The 19,877-nt window shown below is 31.7% G+C and overlaps 1 protein-coding gene across 4 annotated transcripts in view; it reads right to left on the bottom strand.

Moving 5' to 3' along the window:
* Positions 1–4,235: 4,235 nt before the first annotated feature.
* LOC139517456 (potassium voltage-gated channel subfamily B member 2-like) overlaps positions 4,236–19,877 on the bottom strand; it is a 120,493-nt gene continuing 104,851 nt past the window's right edge. For all 4 annotated transcript variants that reach the window (XM_071308523.1, XM_071308534.1, XM_071308552.1 and 1 more), the window contains 4 exons: positions 18,057–19,127; positions 9,290–10,043; positions 6,307–7,027; positions 4,236–5,332 (listed from right to left, as the gene is read on the bottom strand). In XM_071308523.1, the coding sequence (XP_071164624.1) occupies positions 6,330–7,027; positions 9,290–10,043; positions 18,057–19,127 (2,523 nt within the window). In that variant the 3' untranslated portion in view covers positions 4,236–5,332; positions 6,307–6,329. The remainder of the gene's footprint in view (positions 5,333–6,306; positions 7,028–9,289; positions 10,044–18,056; positions 19,128–19,877) is intronic.

Here is a 19,877-nt window from a genome sequence, read left to right as displayed (position 1 = left end):
GATTTCAGGATCACCTATTAAAGTGATTGCACTATTGAAAAATGAAAAATGTTTATAAAATTAGAAACACTTTTTAAAATCACTTGCATAAGTGATTTGAGATGTAAACATTAAATCACTTATTATAACATTTTCTCAATAATTTACCCACAATCTAGATTTACATAGGGTTAAAAAAACTATTCTATTGAAAATACAACTGAATACATGCAAAAATGCTCTTTTGCTAAATTATTTTGTCAGTTTTTAAAATTTATTTGGATTATGCTTAAACTGGGATAATTTGTAGATACGGTCAAAACCTTGAAGTAAATCATACTAATTATAAAGAAAACAAAGCAGATTACATAAATGTGTTGACCTTTATGTTATTGGTAGAGTAGTAAACTCTAGAAATATAGTATATAGAAGACAGAAATAGTCCCAAGGGTTCTTTTAAAAGCTTCAGCGCACTAACTTGCTGCCCAAGCGCACTGATAAAATTGATATATCAAGATAAAGAGATAATTGATCTATGTAGACAAATTTCAGAAAAAATTGCCATTTCATGGAAAATTAGTGAAATCAGCATTTGAAGATCAAAGAAAACACCAAAATCACTTAAATAGGTGATTACTGAAATTTGAAAATCACTGAAATAAGCGATAATGAAATCACTTGTTTGAGTCATACCCCTGACTGTTAAATCTGGGGCATTTTTGATTTTCTATTTTAGTTACTGATTAATATATATATATACTTAACTGAAAAAAAATCCAGTTAACATCCTGTGTTCTTGTGATGAAAATATTTCACTTCTTCCTGTAATAGTTAGTTATGAAAATAATTATGTTATACATATTTTATAGTTTTTGGATAGTTTTTCAGTGTACTGTAAATGATACCAAGGTTTTTGTTGACATCCCTGGACGTTGTCTTGTGAGGTTGTCCATGGGTTTTCAAACAATACTGATTTTTATAGTTCGTTCGTATGTTGTACTGTTACCACTGTCTCAAGTTAGGGGAGGGTTAGGATGCCGCTAACATGGTTAAGCCGCCACATTATGTATGTTTGTGCCTGTCCCAAGTTAGGAGCCTGTAATTCGTTGTTGAGTTACATATTTGTTTTTTGTTAATTTTTTTGTAAATTAATCAGGCCATTATTTTTTGTGTCATTTGGTCTCTGGTGAAGAGTTGTCTCATTGGCAATCACACCACATCCTCTTTTTTATACATACATAAATTTGCAGTGACATCACAACTTATAACTGACCAATCAATGATTAGCATTTTTGCTCGGGCATTTTTGTTATGTAAACAATGTTGAGAGATGAAACTAATAGGAATCCTCTAGACTTTTCATAGACTTCAATGCAAATGAATTTAATTGATATGTATCGACACCAGTTAAATATCACAATTTTACTCTTTTAATGTTGTTAAAGACACTATATAATATCTCCATTTTGATTTTTTTCATACTATATCCATCGGTTAAAAAATAATCAGCAATAAAAATATTCAGTCATTACCTTCAAATAGAGGAAAAATCTAGAGGATTCCTATTGGCATAACCACCTGAAAAATTGAAATGCCAGGATGTCCGGATTTATGTATACGTTATATTTAAATTTTAATATTCTAACTTCAGGCATACTGAATTCGGACCCAAAAAAATAAAAAAAATAAAAAAGTCTGGGATGACATAATGATGGAGAAGGAGACATTAGCCTGACTCAAATATGTGAAGATTTAGATTTACCTGTATATAGGAAAAGATCCACTTGCCACATGTATACTCTGCTGATCAAGGCAAAAGGATAATAAAAGATAAAAGCCAAGCTGGGTACTGAACACAATATAAAGGACACATTTCTATCATATAGTTTGTAAAACAAATTTATAATTTTTAGGGTGCATTGGGTGATTATATGTGTGATATCAAGTTTTTAAAAAGGCACCAACCATTCATCTTTAGAGGGGTGGGAAACCTTTATTTTCTCAGAACAAACTTTTTTATGTTTTAAAGGAACAAACTAATGTTTTATAGCATACAGAAACAACAAATATTTTTCTGAAACATAATGTATTTTTTTTGTACTTCTAACTGTTTAAGTGACCGGTCAAAATTTCTCAATGCATAAGACCAATGAAAATATGCATGGGACATAGATTTTTTTTATTGAAACAAATCATTTTCTTGACTTGCAAGACACAAGACAAGTCACACATACTTAGAAGTTACAGTTTGTTTGGTATTTTGGTTATGGCTGTTTATAGTTTAGAATTAGGCTATGATTTAATTTTAGTAGGGGGAGGGGGGGGGGGGGGGGGACTATATTTTGGGCTGCCTTTTTCTAGTTGCAATCTCTGTCTAACATTTTTAATTTTTTTCACTATATGTGTGATATTTGGTCCCGTCTCTTTTTTATAACTTAATCCTGGATTGATTTGTCCAGCTGCTCCTCCTGCTTTTCACTCAAAACTTTGATCCTGTCCTGCCTTTTTTTAAATTGTATCCTAGCACGGGTTCAATGTCTTGATAAATTTGTACCGGGTTTAATGTTCAGTTTTTATATCCCCTCCCGTAAAACTTTTTTTTTTAACAAATTTCAGAAATTATCAAACATTTTTTCAAAAAAAAAAAAACACCCAACTTTCATTCAAAAGATGAATGATCAGTGCCTTAATTTAATTCACAATCTTTATAATAAGAGGACCACCATGCCAAGAATACATCCAATCCTCATTCATGGCATACTATCAGAAAAATGCGCCAATTTTTTTTCATCAAATTTTATCAATAATTTTAATTCATACGTGAATAAAATAGAATAAAACTCGAGATATTATATTTTTTCTGTTTTATTTATGCTTTTTCATGTTGAGATGAAGTAACAATCTCTCGAACAATCTTTATGCCTCAAGGACCCCGAGGCAAACAGGGCATACGACCAAAAATAACTTGCGCCAAATTTTCAGAGCTTTTATGTTTTACTTTTATCACGCATTTTTACTAATTGCTGATGAAATATACTCATACTTTACAATACTTGTCTTCCCTGTTCCACACATGCCTGTAATTAGCAAATTATGGCCCTCTCTTGCTTTGGCGAACGAAAATTCTCGTCTATTGTCCATTTTGACAGCTCTGGTAGAAAGAAATAATTTTGCGGGAAAGAAACCGGAAGTTCATGATGGTTCAAAAGTTCAAAAGTTCAATGTTCTAATGTTTATTCATGAGATAGTCGATCGATATTCACTGCTGATTGGAATTTCCTCGACTTCCTCCCATGGCCAAAAATAATGACAAGGATTCTGTCAGGACGTAAAAAGAAGCTGTAAATTAATAATTAGTGACCTGCAAAGTAGTTTAAGTGGTTAATTGAAGTAACAATATGTTTATTAGTTGACGCATAGCGTTTATTCCGATCAAAAAGTCCCAGATTCAAAAAAGTTAAAAAAAAATGAAAAACGCGTTGCATTCCTGTCGCTTCTCTCTACGAGAGAAGCTCTACTGTGATAGTCGAGTTGACATATTTATAGACCCTCATTGATAGGATTTCAACCTCCTGTGATTTTATATGAGATATATTTTAAAATTTAAAAGATAGATCATTAAATATTTAAGATATATATCTAATAAACACAAATCCTATAAAATATCTAATATATCTAGAAAAAATCTTGGAGTTAATGCGTTTCAAGTTTTGCTTCTTCTTAATCGATTTACGATATTTGAACATCGATGAACTACTGTCGCCTTAATCTATAACCTTACGAACATTTTAGATATCTTACAAATATTTTTAAAGATATCTTCTAAAAGTAAAGATATCTAATAAAGTAAAAAGACATTTAAGTTGAATAAATATAAATACAGCGTGCCATACTGTTCTCCTTAAAAGATACAAAAATTGAAACCGATGACATTTATGTAGAATTTATAATAAACTGTCATTACAATCTCCATATTTATCTAATGTAAATTATGCAAATTGCACAAGAATAATAATGTCAGATATATAAATAGCGGTGTAGGAGGCTTCATAAAAATTCAACATGAAAAATAGTAATTTTACTATTCAGTGGTTTTTAAAGATTAAAGGTTCACAAAAGTATGTTCAATAAAGCACAACTAAATGGGTATTATTCTTCTGATAATTATGGTAATCATCGTACTAGAATATCACTATTCTCCAGCTTTCAGGAAGAAAAAACAATCTTCATGCACAATTGAAATGAGTAATCTATAAAGGTTTGGGACATTTTATTAATATTTAAGTATGATGAATTCATACACACTGTATCTAAACGATTGTTCAATTCATTGTCTGTTATTTGATTTTCACTGTTATCTCAAAATTATCATTCTTCAAATGAAAAAGATCCATTATAATTTATCAATAGACTTAAATTATTACTCTTCAAAATAAATAAGATCCATTATAATTTATCAATAGACTTCTAGTGTATTCTTTATATCAACTTCACATTTCATAAAATATATTTTATATCAATACATAATTACAAACCGTGGAAGAAAATTTTAAGGTCCATAAACTGGCATTTCGAAAATATTTCTAATCAGTCGTGTGCGATATCCAAAGTAATAATTTACTTTATGAAAATACTTGAAAAATGCAATTACTTTACCAACTTTACTGCTAGAATAAAATGACGTTTATAACGTGTAAGAAAAATCATCAGCAGCCACTTTCTCCAAAAAAGAAAAGGTCATACTTTACCCAATGCAAAATGCCATATCGGGTAAATATTTTTGGCAATAACAATAACAATCTAATGACTAAAAATCAAGTACCAAAACAATATTTCACATTTTCATCATTAGACGATTACGCCAATATTAAAAAGTTTGCATTGCTCAACTTGTAATGAAAAGGATTAGTTAATACATGTTTAATTTATGTTTTTTTATATTTACAATGAAATCAAAGTGTTCTCGCTTCATAAAGAACAGTGATAAGTTTCAGAGTAAGACTCAGTAGTGTAACCTTATTGAACATTAATGAACCTTAATGACTTTGGAAACTGACTTATACAAATGCTAATTTTTGTATTTTCTGACCTAATAAGGATTTGTGAACAGATCTTAAAGAAATTATTGATATCTAAATGGTATGATACTGTCAGAAAATATAATGACGTAACAAGCAGACGGTCAGAGACAATGGGATCAAACACCTCATATTCTGAGCTGAATCATCCTATAACTATTCTATAGTCAAATGCTTGTGACCATTCTCAGTCACAGATTTTCAAATGCTTCTTTCTGCGTTTCAAGTACTCTTTTCCGTCTTTATTTCCAAATTCCAAGGTTATTTTCTTAAATCTACAAATGTAAAAAATAGGGTTTACGAACTAAAATATCAGCCAATATGTGTCGATATAGCAAAAGAAAATGAAAGTTTATCAACAATACACAGATTCGTTTAATTGTCTCCTCTGCCAGCATAAATACTCGTCAACAGAACACTAAATTCTACTTGAGTGTTAGGATAAACAAATTTGGCTTTCAAATAATTATCTTTCATGTTGATGTGCCCTTTAACTCTAATATTAAGGTTTTCCTGTTTTCTGAACTAAGGAATTCCAAAAGATTATCAATATAAATAAGTTATTGAAATTTGTGAAATGAAAGCTGCCAGGCTACAGTGAATTAAAAATTATCACAACAGTTTTGAATTAAATACAGACTTAAATTTGGTCCTCCTGAGCTCTGATAACAATGCCTGCTGTCAACTGTGTAACTCGTGTGTAGCACGTTCAAATCTCGACACAGCGTTTTATTCTATGAAACAAGAATATTTGTATGGCATATCATGCAAGCGTATTGAATACATGTAACAGTAGAGCGAATGACCAACTATATATAACTCATTGGAAGAAATTTCGTAAATTTGCAGCTGGATGTTTACAAACAAACAAACCATCTGTCAATCAATCGTTAACCATGTTCATGAGAGTGCCTCTTTTAACTTGATGTAAATGTAGACAAGACCTGACAAAATCCCCACTCACTCTCTTCGTACGTGGTCTACTGTATATTGCATTCCGACTATCGTAACCTCTGTGTTTGTCTATTTGAATTCTAGAATAAAGAATACTACATTGCTTCGTTCGGCGAGAAATAAACAGAAACAACTTAAATTCTTCAATATATATCACCTGCAATCAACAATTATATTTGATTCTTTGAAGTTACCTTGAATAACATGTATTGTTATGTAATATGCATACATCTTAAGTGATTTTATGTTTACTTATGTTATGTCGTTATATAAATTTTTGGTTAAGATAATGTACCTATTTCTAGTACACACATTCCGTCACCCACTTGCATTCGCAGACGTATATTGGTCCTTGTCACTATCTCCAGAATGCTGTCTACTGAGATTGTTAATTAAAGCATCTATAGGTACTACGGTACTTTGATTAGAGTTGGAATATATAAAATCCCTTTGGTCAGCATTTGATTTTGCATCCAGGTTTTCATTGTCAAGAGGAGATAACCTGTTAAAATTATGAGAAGAAAAACTCATTTCAGAAGGAGAATGATCACAAGAATTTGAGCCTAATATACTTTCGTCTACATCTAAATTATCCGATGGACTTGTATCGTTCTGACACGATTGACCATCACACTGCCAATTTGATAATTTATGTTGATTTGCCATACTGTCACTGAATTCTAAATCTCCGATGCTCTGACTTCCAGTGAATTCTGTTGATATTTGAGAACTAGGACTCGCCAAATACTTTCCACTGTTGTCATTGCCATCTTTAACTGGAATCTGATTTAATTCAGAAAATATATTAGAATGTGTTTGTTGAAAATTGACATTATTGTCAGGAAGAAAAACGTCATCATCGTTTGTCGTCGATTTGTCTGTCGAACGAAAATTATTTTGAAGGTCATCCTTTTTCAAAATTGATTTTTTCTTTGTCGGTGGCTGTTCAAATAATGGAGAGCTACTGCAGCTTCTTGTTTTAGTATTTGTCTCTCTGCCCACCATATCTAATGTTCCTGAAAATAAAAAAATGAAATGGGTCTTAAGCCTCAATATAACCAAATACAAAACATCTAAGGCAGTTCATCTAATGCAGTTCAATTTCAATTCAACATCTAATGCACTTCACATTAAGATATTTATAGCAAATTCCAACATTTGAAATCATATCGATTGTGCTATATTAATCTATTTTTTCTAGCAAGTTTTGTAACAGTAAATGCTCATTTTGGTACGTTTTAACACAGTTTAAATAATGTCTTTGGAGATCTTTTTGTTAAAGATTTTATTAATGTTTCGAAGTCAATAGTAGTCAGTATTCGAATGTTCCAAGTGAATGCATTCGCAACAGCTTTTATAATTTTTCTAAATATTTTATGTTATAAGCATCAACTATTTTATTGATGTTTTCACTATACAAACCATTTCTCTTTTTTTTTAATACAGATTATACCGTTGGTTGTCCTGTTTGAATGGTTTAACACTAATTATGTTTGGGCCCTTTATAGATTGCTGTTCGGTGTCAGCCAATGCGTCATGTTGAATGCCGTACCTGACGTATAATTGTTTACGTTTACAAGTTTTGACTTGGATAGAGAGTTCTCTCATTGGCACTCATACTACATTTTTTTATGTCTATAAGAATTGAAACATGTCGTGCAAAAATATATGAAAACAACAACCAAATCAAATATTAAACGAAGTGGAGACCAACTCACGTTTGCTGAAAAGTTGACATCAATCTGGTAATACTTCTTTTAAACAGGAATAACTTAATAATATCACTCAAAAAGAAAGTCTGCAAACTTTACTCTTTATCCATAGTAATGTACAAAAAGCATGTTTTCAAACGTTATTTCATATCCATGGCATCGCAGAGAAAGTAAGTGCAAAATTATTGCAACAAAAGCAAAAGCATAATGAACTAAGACTGAGACAAAGAAAGAAACAAGGATTTCAGGAATATGCAAACACTGGTGTGACCAAGTAATAAGCGGGATACATGGAGGTAGCAGCGAGAGTCAAGACACCGAATGTTTGACATATTGTATAAAGGGACTGAAAAATACTTAGTTGATATAGATTTATGTATCAAATTCTTATCACAAACTTAACATTAGTTACTTTAAATTGTTGCTGTATTTCTAGAAAATTATGACGTTTCTTTTTTATGGATGAAATGAAAACTAATTTATCATATTATAATCTCTCTAATATATACCATGAATGTTTGGAATAAATTAAAGTTGTAAGCTAGTATATTTAAACAAAATTTACAAAAATGTATAAAAAAAAAAACCACTTGCAACTTGCAAACAAGTCATAATATATGCAATATTAAATTGAAGTTTAAATAAATATCAAAAATAAACATTATACCATCAGAGTGAAAAGGAAGATAAAACAAAGAACATAAAACATGGAACGAACTAAATAGGACCAAAAGCCAGGTAAAAGCTAATTAAAGCGGAAGTTGATGATGATGGGTAAATTGTGGATTTTATATGCAGCACAGGTCACACCAATGTATCGCACCTGAAATCTGTCTTTTTCATCGGCATTGGAATTCTTCACTCAGTAAAGGAGAAACGTTTCGTCTGAAAGACAAAATAATTCAGCATGCAAATAGGTTTAAAATTTATGAGTGTTTTCCAAAACGTGTCTAAACAACGTACAAAATAATGTGCAAACTATCTATCTCAGTGTGCAAGCTAGTCTATATATATAAAGTGCAGGAAATAATAACACACAGCATATACAGGACTGTCACCAACACGCATTCCTACTATAATCTTTTTTTTAGATTTTTATCGTGTATTCTTTAGAGTACGGGTTTTTCATATTTTTTTTAAAAGGTTAACAATTTTGCTACAAAGATAAAGATTTCCTGTCAAACCACCCTTTCTGGTTGGATTTACATGGTGAAGACTCGTCTTATATATTAACAACAAATTGTATCCAGGGGATTAAAATGAGAAACATCTGTTGTTTCTTGCGAATTGTGTTTTTGTAAGCAGAAAAAATTGCCTCTTAAATAGAACGACTAACAAATATACTGGTTGCCTCACTGTTTTTACAGGAAACATTAAGTTTATCTTGCTTGTCAAAGATAGTGCTTATTGTAGTTTGCTATATTTAAAAAGAAATGAGCAAAATGTATTGTCCCTTTTTGAAGAGAATCAATCGTCTCTTACATTTTTGTGCTTGTCTAGTCTACAAAAAACAGACAGAAAAATATGAAAAAGTAATATGAAGATTTACGACAACAATGTGTTTACCTGATTGTGGATTTGCGATTAGGTGATAATTTGCAAGTTTTCTTCCTGTTGAAGGACTAGAATGAAGTCTGCTAGCTAAAGATACAGCTTTCCTAAATTTAATACTTTTGTTTTTTGAAGATGTACACTCAGAGTGTAGATTGTCTGTTGATGAATAGCTGCGTTCTTTGATATCACTAAAATGAGGATGTTTTTCATTGGTCTCTGATTTGTGTCTCTTAAGGCTCGACCTTTTCGGATTCCCAAGTGGAACAGTGCTAGGCGGTTTAATTTCAGGCCTAACATCTTCTTGCTGGGGATTTGGATATAGCTGCCATGTTGTGGTGAAACCTTCATTCAATTTTTGTATCACTTGGTTCGATTGGCTAATTGGCGGATCGGAAAATGCATTTACAACTAGTGGCTGCTCAGAGTCTTTTTTCTCGAATGTACTTTTACCACAAATACCCGTAAGGTCATTTAATTCGGAATTTATAGTTTCCATACCAGAATCGGAGTCATCCATAGGATTTATATATAAATTATGTTGAGCATTTGAAGAAATTTTCCCACACAATGTCTTGCATGTGGGACTACATAAAATATTGGCCTTGCTTGCTGGCGATTTGTTAAGAGGACTATTCGGTGGTTGAGTCAGACAACTATTGTAAGTATCTGTACTAGTGTTACTGTTTTGTCTAACTATAGTCTTCATTTCAATTGTGCACCGTGTCACATTATTGTTATCAGCAGTAGGTTGATATTGCACTGGTTCCTGTAGCAAATTAAATGAGGTATTGTGTTAGTATATATGCAAGGTTAAGTAATCATGACAGAGCGTAACGCTATACTATACTTTTAACGATTATAAACTGTTTTGAGATTGACCTATTTTCAGATTTAAGATTATCATTCACTTACTTTTTATCAAACCATATAGTACCATGCATTGCGGTCAAAACATGCAAAAAACTTATTCACCATGTCATAAATAGTGCGAAATCAGTCATTGATAAGTAGTATGTAAATGATAAATGCAATGGCAAGATGCACAAGAATAGCAAATTTATTCTCTAACCGCATAAAAACGAACTACTTCGCTGGTGGTTAGATTATAAACAACTACATTCGGTTAACAGTTGGCTTGAAGCAATTCATAATCAAACCCGCATCCAAAAGCAAAATTTTGAATAGTAAAAAAAGGTTTTATATATATGAGAATTAATTCAAGTTTGTCAATTTATTATGTATATCCAGAACAATAAACATACATAGTAAACAGATTGTTATTGTTTCCTTTTTTTTTGTTTCTTGTTTTTGCATCATTGAATTTAGTTCATATTATAGACAACGACATTTGAAACACTATACAATTATCACCAACTGTAGTCTATATTCCCTTTGTCCAAACTGGTGTTGCAAAATATGCAATGATATAAAAAAAAAAAAAAAGAACTAGCATTGATAACTTAAAGTCCTGTGCAGAGAAAGTGTATTTTTGTTCAAATGTCATCTTGATCAAAGGATACAAAAAAATTACATGAACAAAAAAGCAGTTCAGAACAGATATAAACACATCTAAATAAGTTAACAATGATGGTTTAGAACGGGCGCATTGCATTTGCGCTAATTTTTGAAAATTACAATATTTTATTTGCGGCACAAGGTTATATTTCATTTGCGCCAAAAAATTAAATAACTTCATTTGCGCCATTTTACAGGTAATTCAGGTAAGCAATAAAGGAACAGTTAAATATTCATTGCTCTAAAAGTTTTTTCTCTACAGTATTCCACCCTGGATAATGGAGTGAGTGCAGTGCCATACTCATTTTGAGGCTGAGAGTCATATAAAGTTTATAATTATATATACAGTAGTGTTTTCATATTCGAGGTGTCAAGTTGGACATTCTCCATTTAGACATAAAACAAGAGAATTAAGTGTGTAATATTTGATGACCACACTTAAGTTTATTATCAGATCATACGTTCTGAAAAATTGAGACCAAGTCGTTTATTGGTACCCCGAACAACTAAAACCTTGCTAAGCCAGAACATTTGTATAACAACTGAAATGGATTGCAGTTCATGAAAAAACGGATTTTTTTTTTATCAATATGGTATGCACTTGAGAGTAGGAATTTTCCAGACATGAATACATCGGGGCCGTCGCTTACAAGTTTTGTGCAAGGGTATAATTTACAATAGTGTTTCATGCTTTCATAGAATAACTCTAGTGTAAACTGTTTTCTTTCATATTTCGTATTAGGTGGTATGATCACGTTTATTTATAACAGAACTGTGTTTCATTAAGGTTTTAACATTACTTGTGTGGTTTAATGTCGACTGATTTCTGAGGAATATATTTAATTTTGCAATATTGTTTGTGGCGCAAATGAAATGCCAATTGGCGCAAAAACAAAGCACCGTTTAGAACACCAAGACAGATTTTAGAATACTTTATGTTGGAAAATGAAATTCTGACCAAATCAGAAATAGTCTAGAATACCACAATTGAGAGCTAGATACATATACCAGATTACCAGGCAATTAAAACTATCAAAGATAAACAAGTATCACAAGAAGGTAACTGATTCACAAATCTAGTATAGAATTGGAAATATTAAGGGTTTGTAATATGGTTTGGTCTCTCTCCCATGGTACTAAATGAACAGATGTTTTTTGGGCTGGTGATACCATCGGGGACGAAACGTACACATGGATTGACATTGACCTAGTGATGTAAAAAAACTCGAATAAGATACCAGGCTAATACTTTGCTATGCCAGACACACGTTTTGTATGCATAAAACTCACCAGTGGTACTTGAAAAAAGTTTTAAAGCAAAATCAAGAACGAAGTTTCAGGGCATAGAAAACAAATATATTGTGCAAAATAGAAAAGAGAAAGTGTACTAGAAAATCAAATTGAATTGTAGTAAGACGAAGACAGAAAGAGTACAATATGACAAAAAAGAAAAGAAAATGTATTCACAAAGAAAAGAAAATTCGAAAAATCAGAAAAAAACAATAAAATGTTACGGCAACAAGAACATGTTCATTACAAAAACATTACTAGAAGCATCATAATAGGACAAAGAAAAAGATGATAAAAACAACTGGGTTACACATGTTTCTAAACAATCATGACCAATGAAAATATCTCCAGTATGAAAAATTATGTGTCACTTTTTCCTCGCCTACCATAAATCACTATACTTTAAGCCAGGTCTGCCTTACGCACATCCGAGTCCAAAATGTATGGAAAATGAAATAGAATATGGATATAATGGTTTATTTTCAGAAAGGAAATCGAATAATCATACAGAAAATAATAAAGAATGAAAGCATCTAATGGATCTGTTTGAAAATGATGAAAAGATATATGATAAATGATATTGCATTACAACTGTTCATCAGCCAGTAAATGGTTTGGTTGCATGATGTTAACACTTTTCGACTTAAAAGACAATGTTTAAGAAAAGAACAAAAGTCATGATGTAACTTAGACATAGATAAATCCATAACTATGTATTGTCTTAAGTTCTTTTGTCTATATGGTACATCAAAACAATCTTGATACCTGACGGAGTGTCAGAAAAATTGATTAAAAATGTCTCAATTTATTAAGCTAATGGTTACGTTCCACACGAATACTCAAAATTGCAGGAGAATAAGAAAGAGAGGAAAAAAATAAAACCTATAAAAGAAGATGTGGTATGATTGCCAATAAGACAAATCTCCACAAAAGAACAAAATGACAGCAAAAATTAACAACGTCCTATATGCAAAAACACTATCGAAAGCTATTAAATGAATAAATAATCTTTGTTTGGCTCCGTCTTGTGTTCCTTTGATTGCTATACGGGTTCAACAAATTAGTCCACGAAATACATCTGTCCCATTTTACAGTAAATAGTTATTAAAGGTACCAGGCTTATAATTTAATACGACAGACGCACGTTTCGTCTGCAGTGACGCTCAGATAAAAATTGACAAGTATAAAGTTAGAGAGCATTGGAGGCCAAAAAAATAGAAAAAGTTCTGCCAAATACGGCTTAGGTAATATATGGCTAGGATAGGAAAATGTGTCTTCTATGAAGGAAATTTAGAATAGTCATTTTAAAAATTTGAGAAATTAATTGCATAGTTTACATGTCAGATAATCAATTTCAGAACTTATAAATCCCTTTTTAAATTCTTCGAATTGCTTAAGCTGTCAACCTAACCGAACACGCTCATCAATCGTTTAGCAAAGTGCATCACCCAAAGATAAATTGATTAAACAAAATATTAACAATACAAAATAAGTACAATTTTGAAGGAAAAAAAATACATTTAAGTTCCTTGAAAAAGAAAAAGTATTATCAAAACACGTAATATGTTGTCGGCAACAGATGATTTTATCTTGAAAGTGAGAGGATAAGAAGTTAACATGTCTTTGATCAGATATTTCATAACGGCAAAAGAACATCGTGATGGCGTGCGGAAAACTTTAATTGTTTTATTGCTTGGTTGATTGTCGTTGTGTTACACAGCATTTTTGTGATTTTGTTTTTTATCGTGACGATCCCTTTTTATTGTGCAAGGAATCACGCGTGTCCAGTGAGTTCCATCGACCCCCGACAGAAAACTGTCAATCATAATCAAATAAAAAGTACCTTAAGTGTGCTGTGTTTGAACACACAACGTAAGTGTTGACAGGCTAGTTTTACAGTAGATACACCTCATAGATAACTTGGCCACCAAGGTCCCGTATAACGTTTGAAAGGATAACTTAAATTATACCATTTGGAATCCGTATATCAATTGCTTCATTGTTAGCAGTAACCCTCTATCAAATAAATAGGATAGGAAACCCAACGACTTGAATATTACATCAACTGGGATATTTATACTCCCGGTACAGGCGTTACTGGAATCTTGCTACATAAAATATGGAAATTTTACAATTGGAAAGCCGAAACCATTTTTATCAACTGACCCTTGTTGTCAAATACTAAATGTAATTCAAAATATAAGGCATAATTATAATATAAAATCTTATTTTTTTCGATATTTTTGTTTTAACCTGGAACCGGATTTGTTTTCGATTAATCGATGTATGTATGACTATTAAACATCTGTAGTCTACTGTTGCCCTCATTTAGCTTGAAGATGAATATGTTTTTATCCCAAGGACAGGTAAAACTTAGATGACACAGATGAAACCGTATTTGTCTTTTGTTATTACACTTGAGCAGTGATTTCTTTTCTTTTTTATAGAAGTATAGCACACATCAAATCCAAGGACCTACGGATAGCTGAGAATACATAGGTTTAGTGACAAATAAACATTCAGGCATATTTGGTTTAAATCCAATGGAAACCAATGATAACGACTAAAGCATTATTATCATAGGAAACGTAACCAACGTTGTCAGTGGATTAAAAAAATGTTTTCTACGTATAAAGGATAAGTATACGAATGTTTTTAATGGAATTGACTAATAAAATTTGGTATCTCCGCGTCATTGTCGCTACGGTAATATGTTGTCGGCAACAGATGATTTTATCTTGGAAGTGAGAGGATAAGAAGATAACATGTCTTTGGTCAGATATTTCATAACGGCAAAAGAACATCGTGATGGCGTGCGGAAAACTTTAATTGTTTTATTGCTAGGTTGATTGTCGTTGTGTTACACAGCATTTTTGTGATTTTGCTTTTTATCGTGACGATCCCTTTTTATTGTCAGAGGAATCTCGCGTGTCCAGTGAGTTCCATCGACCCCCGACAGAAAACTGTCAATCATAATCAAATAAAAAGTACCTTAAGTGTGCTGTGTTTGAACACACAACGTAAGTGTTGACAGGCTAGTTATACAGTAGATAAACTTCATAGATAACTTGGCCACCAAGGTCCCGTATAACGTTTGAAAGGATAACTTAAATTATACCATTTGGAATCCGTATATCATTGCTTCATTGTTAGCAGTAACCCTCTATCAAATAAATAGGATAGGAAACCCAACGACTTGAATATTACATCAACTGGGATATGTATACTCCCGGTACAGGCGTTACTGGAATCTTGCTACATAAAATATGGAAATTTTACAATTGGAAAGCCGAAACCATTTTTATCAACTGACCCTTGTTGTCAAATACTAAATGTAATTCAAAATATAAGGCATAATTATAATATAAAATCTTATTTTTTTCGATATTTTTGTTTTAACCTGGAACCGGATTTGTTTTCGATTAATCGATGTATGACTATTAAACATCTGTAGTCTACTGTTGCCCTCATTTAGCTTGAAGATGAATATGTTTTTATCCCAAGGACAGGTAAAACTTAGATGACACAGATGAAACCGTATTTGTCTTTTGTTATTACACTTGAGCAGTGATTTCTTTTCTTTTTTATAGAAGTATAGCACACATCAAATCCAAGGACCTACGGATAGCTGAGAATACATAGGTTTAGTGACAAATAAACATTCAGGCATATTTGGTTTAAATCCAATGGAAACCAATGATAACGACTAAAGCATTATTATCATAGGAAACGTAACCAACGTTGTCAGTGGATTAAAAAAAATTTTTCTACGTATAAAGGATAGTTATACGAATGTTTTTAATGGAATTGACTTATAAAATTTGGTATCTCCGCGTCATTGTCGCTACGTTCTGTCACTTAGCTAGGAAAGATCGATATTACCAACGATACAATATACCCAGTAGTATAGTATAAGAACATTACATACATCTCAAAGCCGTAATAATGTTTTAGCTGACATCAACACCACAAATTTGAAATTAAATACTCTAACACGAAACTATGCGAAACATCCAAGATTATAAATCCTAAACAAAAACATCTATTTATGTTTATATTTGAGTAAAGATTAATCTGAAAGCGTAATGCATTGACAGTTAACATTACGCAGTCTTCGGGAAAATATTACTTGGTCTTGAGCACTTACAAAAACATCAAAAACACTGAACAATAAATCTCAGAACAAACTATCCAGATAACCTAAAATCAGCAAAAACAAATTTATCTGTATTCATTATATAATTTCAAAATATCTGACCAAGCACTTTCTGATTTACAAAATCAATCTTTCATCTAACAAGGGTATATAACTCTTGAATAGTTTATAGAAATGTGGGCATTATTGGATTTCATCTGTGTTTAAGATTATATGAATTTTTATAAACACTTTCATCACAACTTTTGGAATTAATTTATGGATCCTCAATGCTCTTCAACTTTGTACTTGTTTGGCTGTTTGGCTGTTTTGATATGAGCGTCACTGATGAGTCTTTTGTAGACGAAACGCGCGTCTGGCGTACTAAATTATAATCCTTGTACCTTTGATAACTGTTTACTGTAACTGATGTCGTTATTCTACGACACCAAACTACGAAAGGTATGGCGGGAGAACGGATATGACGATCTCTTTGTACTATACTCAGTATCAATCGGGTTCCACCAAATCAATTATGTTTTTTTATAAAGAATTTTTTTTTAACATTTAATAATAGTTTTGAAAAACTACAAACATTAAGTTTTAGTAAAAACTAAGAAATAAGATGTTTAAGCTGATAGTGAATGAAATAATACATGGAATTTTACAAAATAATTAATTAGCCGATTCAGATACAAGCAAATTAAGAGCACCAAAGATTCTGACAAAATTCGCTTACCAAAAACGAAGATTTCTCCAAATTAATTTTATAAAAATGACCAAAAAAAAAAACAAACCCCAAGCAACATTAAGACATGACAAAGAATTGAACCATGAACAAATCAAAAAATCAAATCAAAATCAAATATATTTATTGTCAATTAAAGACGCCCATTACAGGCAGAATAATCACAAGTTAAATTTGGTACAATGATTACAAAATGAACATGAGTCACGGCGGTTGGGCTAGTTGTTTTGAGACCCCCTCTCCCTCGTTTCATCAATCAATTGACCAACATAATATATTTTACTAGATTGAAGCTAAAATTGAGAATGGAAATGGGGAATAATATGTCAGAGAGACAACAACCCGATCAAAGAGCAGATAACAGATAACAGATTAAGATGCATGTTTGGATAAATGCAAAGGTTATTGCTATAATTCAAGTTTTCAAACTTGTGTGCTTCAGGTGTCGTCTGTTTATTATTTATATATCTCACTCATACCAATTAAAAAACTACACCACAAGTGTTTCATACAATCAAAAATATGTAACTGCATAATCAACAAGAATCTAAATGGTATTATTGATGTTTTCAAATAACAAGCGTTGACAAACTATACGTAAAAACAATTCTCGATGAGATGAACAAAACAGCAAATTGCGTATGGGCGTATTTACATTGTGTAACACGTGTTTGAACTAGACGGAAATTGTTTAAGTACAATTGAAATGTAATGAAATTGTATCAAAAACTGAACAGACCATTGAAACAATAGTCAAAACTGTAAGAACAGTGGTATTGAATTGATATTGATAGACATAATAGACATACTATTAAATAATTTTGAAATAGCAATACGAAGACTACAAGAAACGTTACGAAAGCCAGCAAATTATCAAAAACAACTGACTTGAATGTCATGCAAAAAGAAACATAATGTGATATACATTATCAAAAGATGTAACAAACAGCTTTAATCAAAACAGATCTAGTCTCAAGTGTCAACAAATTAATATGTAGAAGTGACGGTTAATAATGTAAATTGTTTAAGCTGCGGAGGTTGAGCAATGTCCACACACATTAAAAAGATTAAAAGATTCAATGCGTACCTACCTGTTGGCTGATATTTAGTGCAGGTTGTGAGGACGCCATTCTTTCTAGGCAATCGTCAGTAGATTCTGTTGCAGTAGAGGTACCTTGTTTTTGAGTGCCAGGAAGACTTTTTGTATCACAGCTTTCATTTTTAGCTTTTAAAGTGGCAGTGCTAGACTTGGTAACACACGGAGATCCTGAACCTTTCCCATCATCACTATATCCATCACAGCTATCTCTCCTCTGAGATTGTCTATTACCGTTTATGCTAACTTCTAAAAGATCAACACTTCTAGCAAAAGCATCACGTAAATTTATAGAATGAAATGACACTATACTTCCGGTTCGTTTCGCACGTTCTAATGCGTCACGCCTTTTGAGCGCCTTTTCCCGTCTCATTTGATCTTTGTAAAATTCTGCGAAGTTGTTTACTATAATTGGAATAGGTAGAGCAATTACTAATACTCCACATATACAACAAACACTTCCAACGATCTTTCCAGGAACTGTCGTCGGATAAATATCTCCGTAACCGACCGTTGTCATGGTGATGGCAGCCCACCAAAATGTTTCGGGAATACTGATAAATTTTGTTTTATACACATCTTTTTCGGCAAAATATGCTAAACTAGAAAAAAGTAAAATTGAAATTGCTAGAAACATTAATAATAATCCTAATTCCTTGTAACTTCTTTGTAAAGTATATCCTAATGACTGTAACCCGGTCGAATGTCTTGCTAGTTTCAGAATTCTTAGAATTCGCATAATCCGAAAAATCTGTACAACTCTTCTGACGTTATGGAACTGCTCTGTTGTATTTTTATTGGATTCTGTTAACCCTAAACTAATAAAGTATGGCATAATAGCAAGAAGATCTATTATATTTAAAGGTCCTTTGAAAAATTTCCATTTATTAGGAGATGCCCAAAATCTTGCTAAATATTCTAATGTGAACCATCCTATGCATACAGCCTCTACTATATCCAGTTGTTCGTTGTCTTTGCCAGGTTTGTTCTGCATCTGTGGCATCGTGTTGAGAGTTAAGGCAATAGTAGAGAGAACGATGAACAATATGGATACAATGGCAACAACCTGCAAAAAATAACACAATTAAACAGTGATGAATAGAAAGGACGCTGTTTTTGTTCCATCTAACCAAGAATATGTATTTTTTTATTTTCTCTTTTTGTAAGATTTTTCAAGTATGTTTTATAAATCTGTGGCGTTACGAAAGTCTGTATGGATGAGTTATGATCTATTAAACATCTTATCTAGACAATTTTTTTTCTATTTCCTTGACTTACACTGCTTGAAGATGAATTTAAGTTAACTCCTCTGTTGTATGCACAAAAGTGTACTTAAGGGCATACGATACAGATTTTATCCCGTATTTACACTTCGATAAAAAATTTCATATAGACTATTTTCAACCTTATTAATCAAATATGTAATAAAAAATATACCTTCATGTGCTACTTTTTGAGTAAAATGAGGTTGAAATTTTGTATATTTGCTCAAAATTCGGATTTGTGGCCGTATTTTGTCTTTCGAAAGAAAGACATAACTTTTTTTGTTATAAATAATAAACACAAACTGTTTTTCTTAAATAATTTGTAATTTCTGTATTTTATAAGTATCTGAAAAATTTATACATTTTTTTTATCAAAAAATAACGCATATTTATCAAATTTTCAGGAATGTAGAAAAAAACATCAAATTTAAAAAAAATTTGCACTATTTACGTTTTCATGAAAATTGGCACACATAATCTTCTCGCATAATCAAATCAAATGGCATTTTAAAAAAGAGGGGTCCATGAACTCGTTTTCCAGTTAAATAAGT

This window comes from Mytilus edulis, chromosome 1 (genome assembly GCF_963676685.1).
Source record: "Mytilus edulis chromosome 1, xbMytEdul2.2, whole genome shotgun sequence".
Taxonomy (NCBI): domain Eukaryota; kingdom Metazoa; phylum Mollusca; class Bivalvia; order Mytilida; family Mytilidae; genus Mytilus; species Mytilus edulis.
Note: the sequence above shows the minus strand (reverse complement) of the source record. Positions and strands in the feature narration are given on the sequence as shown.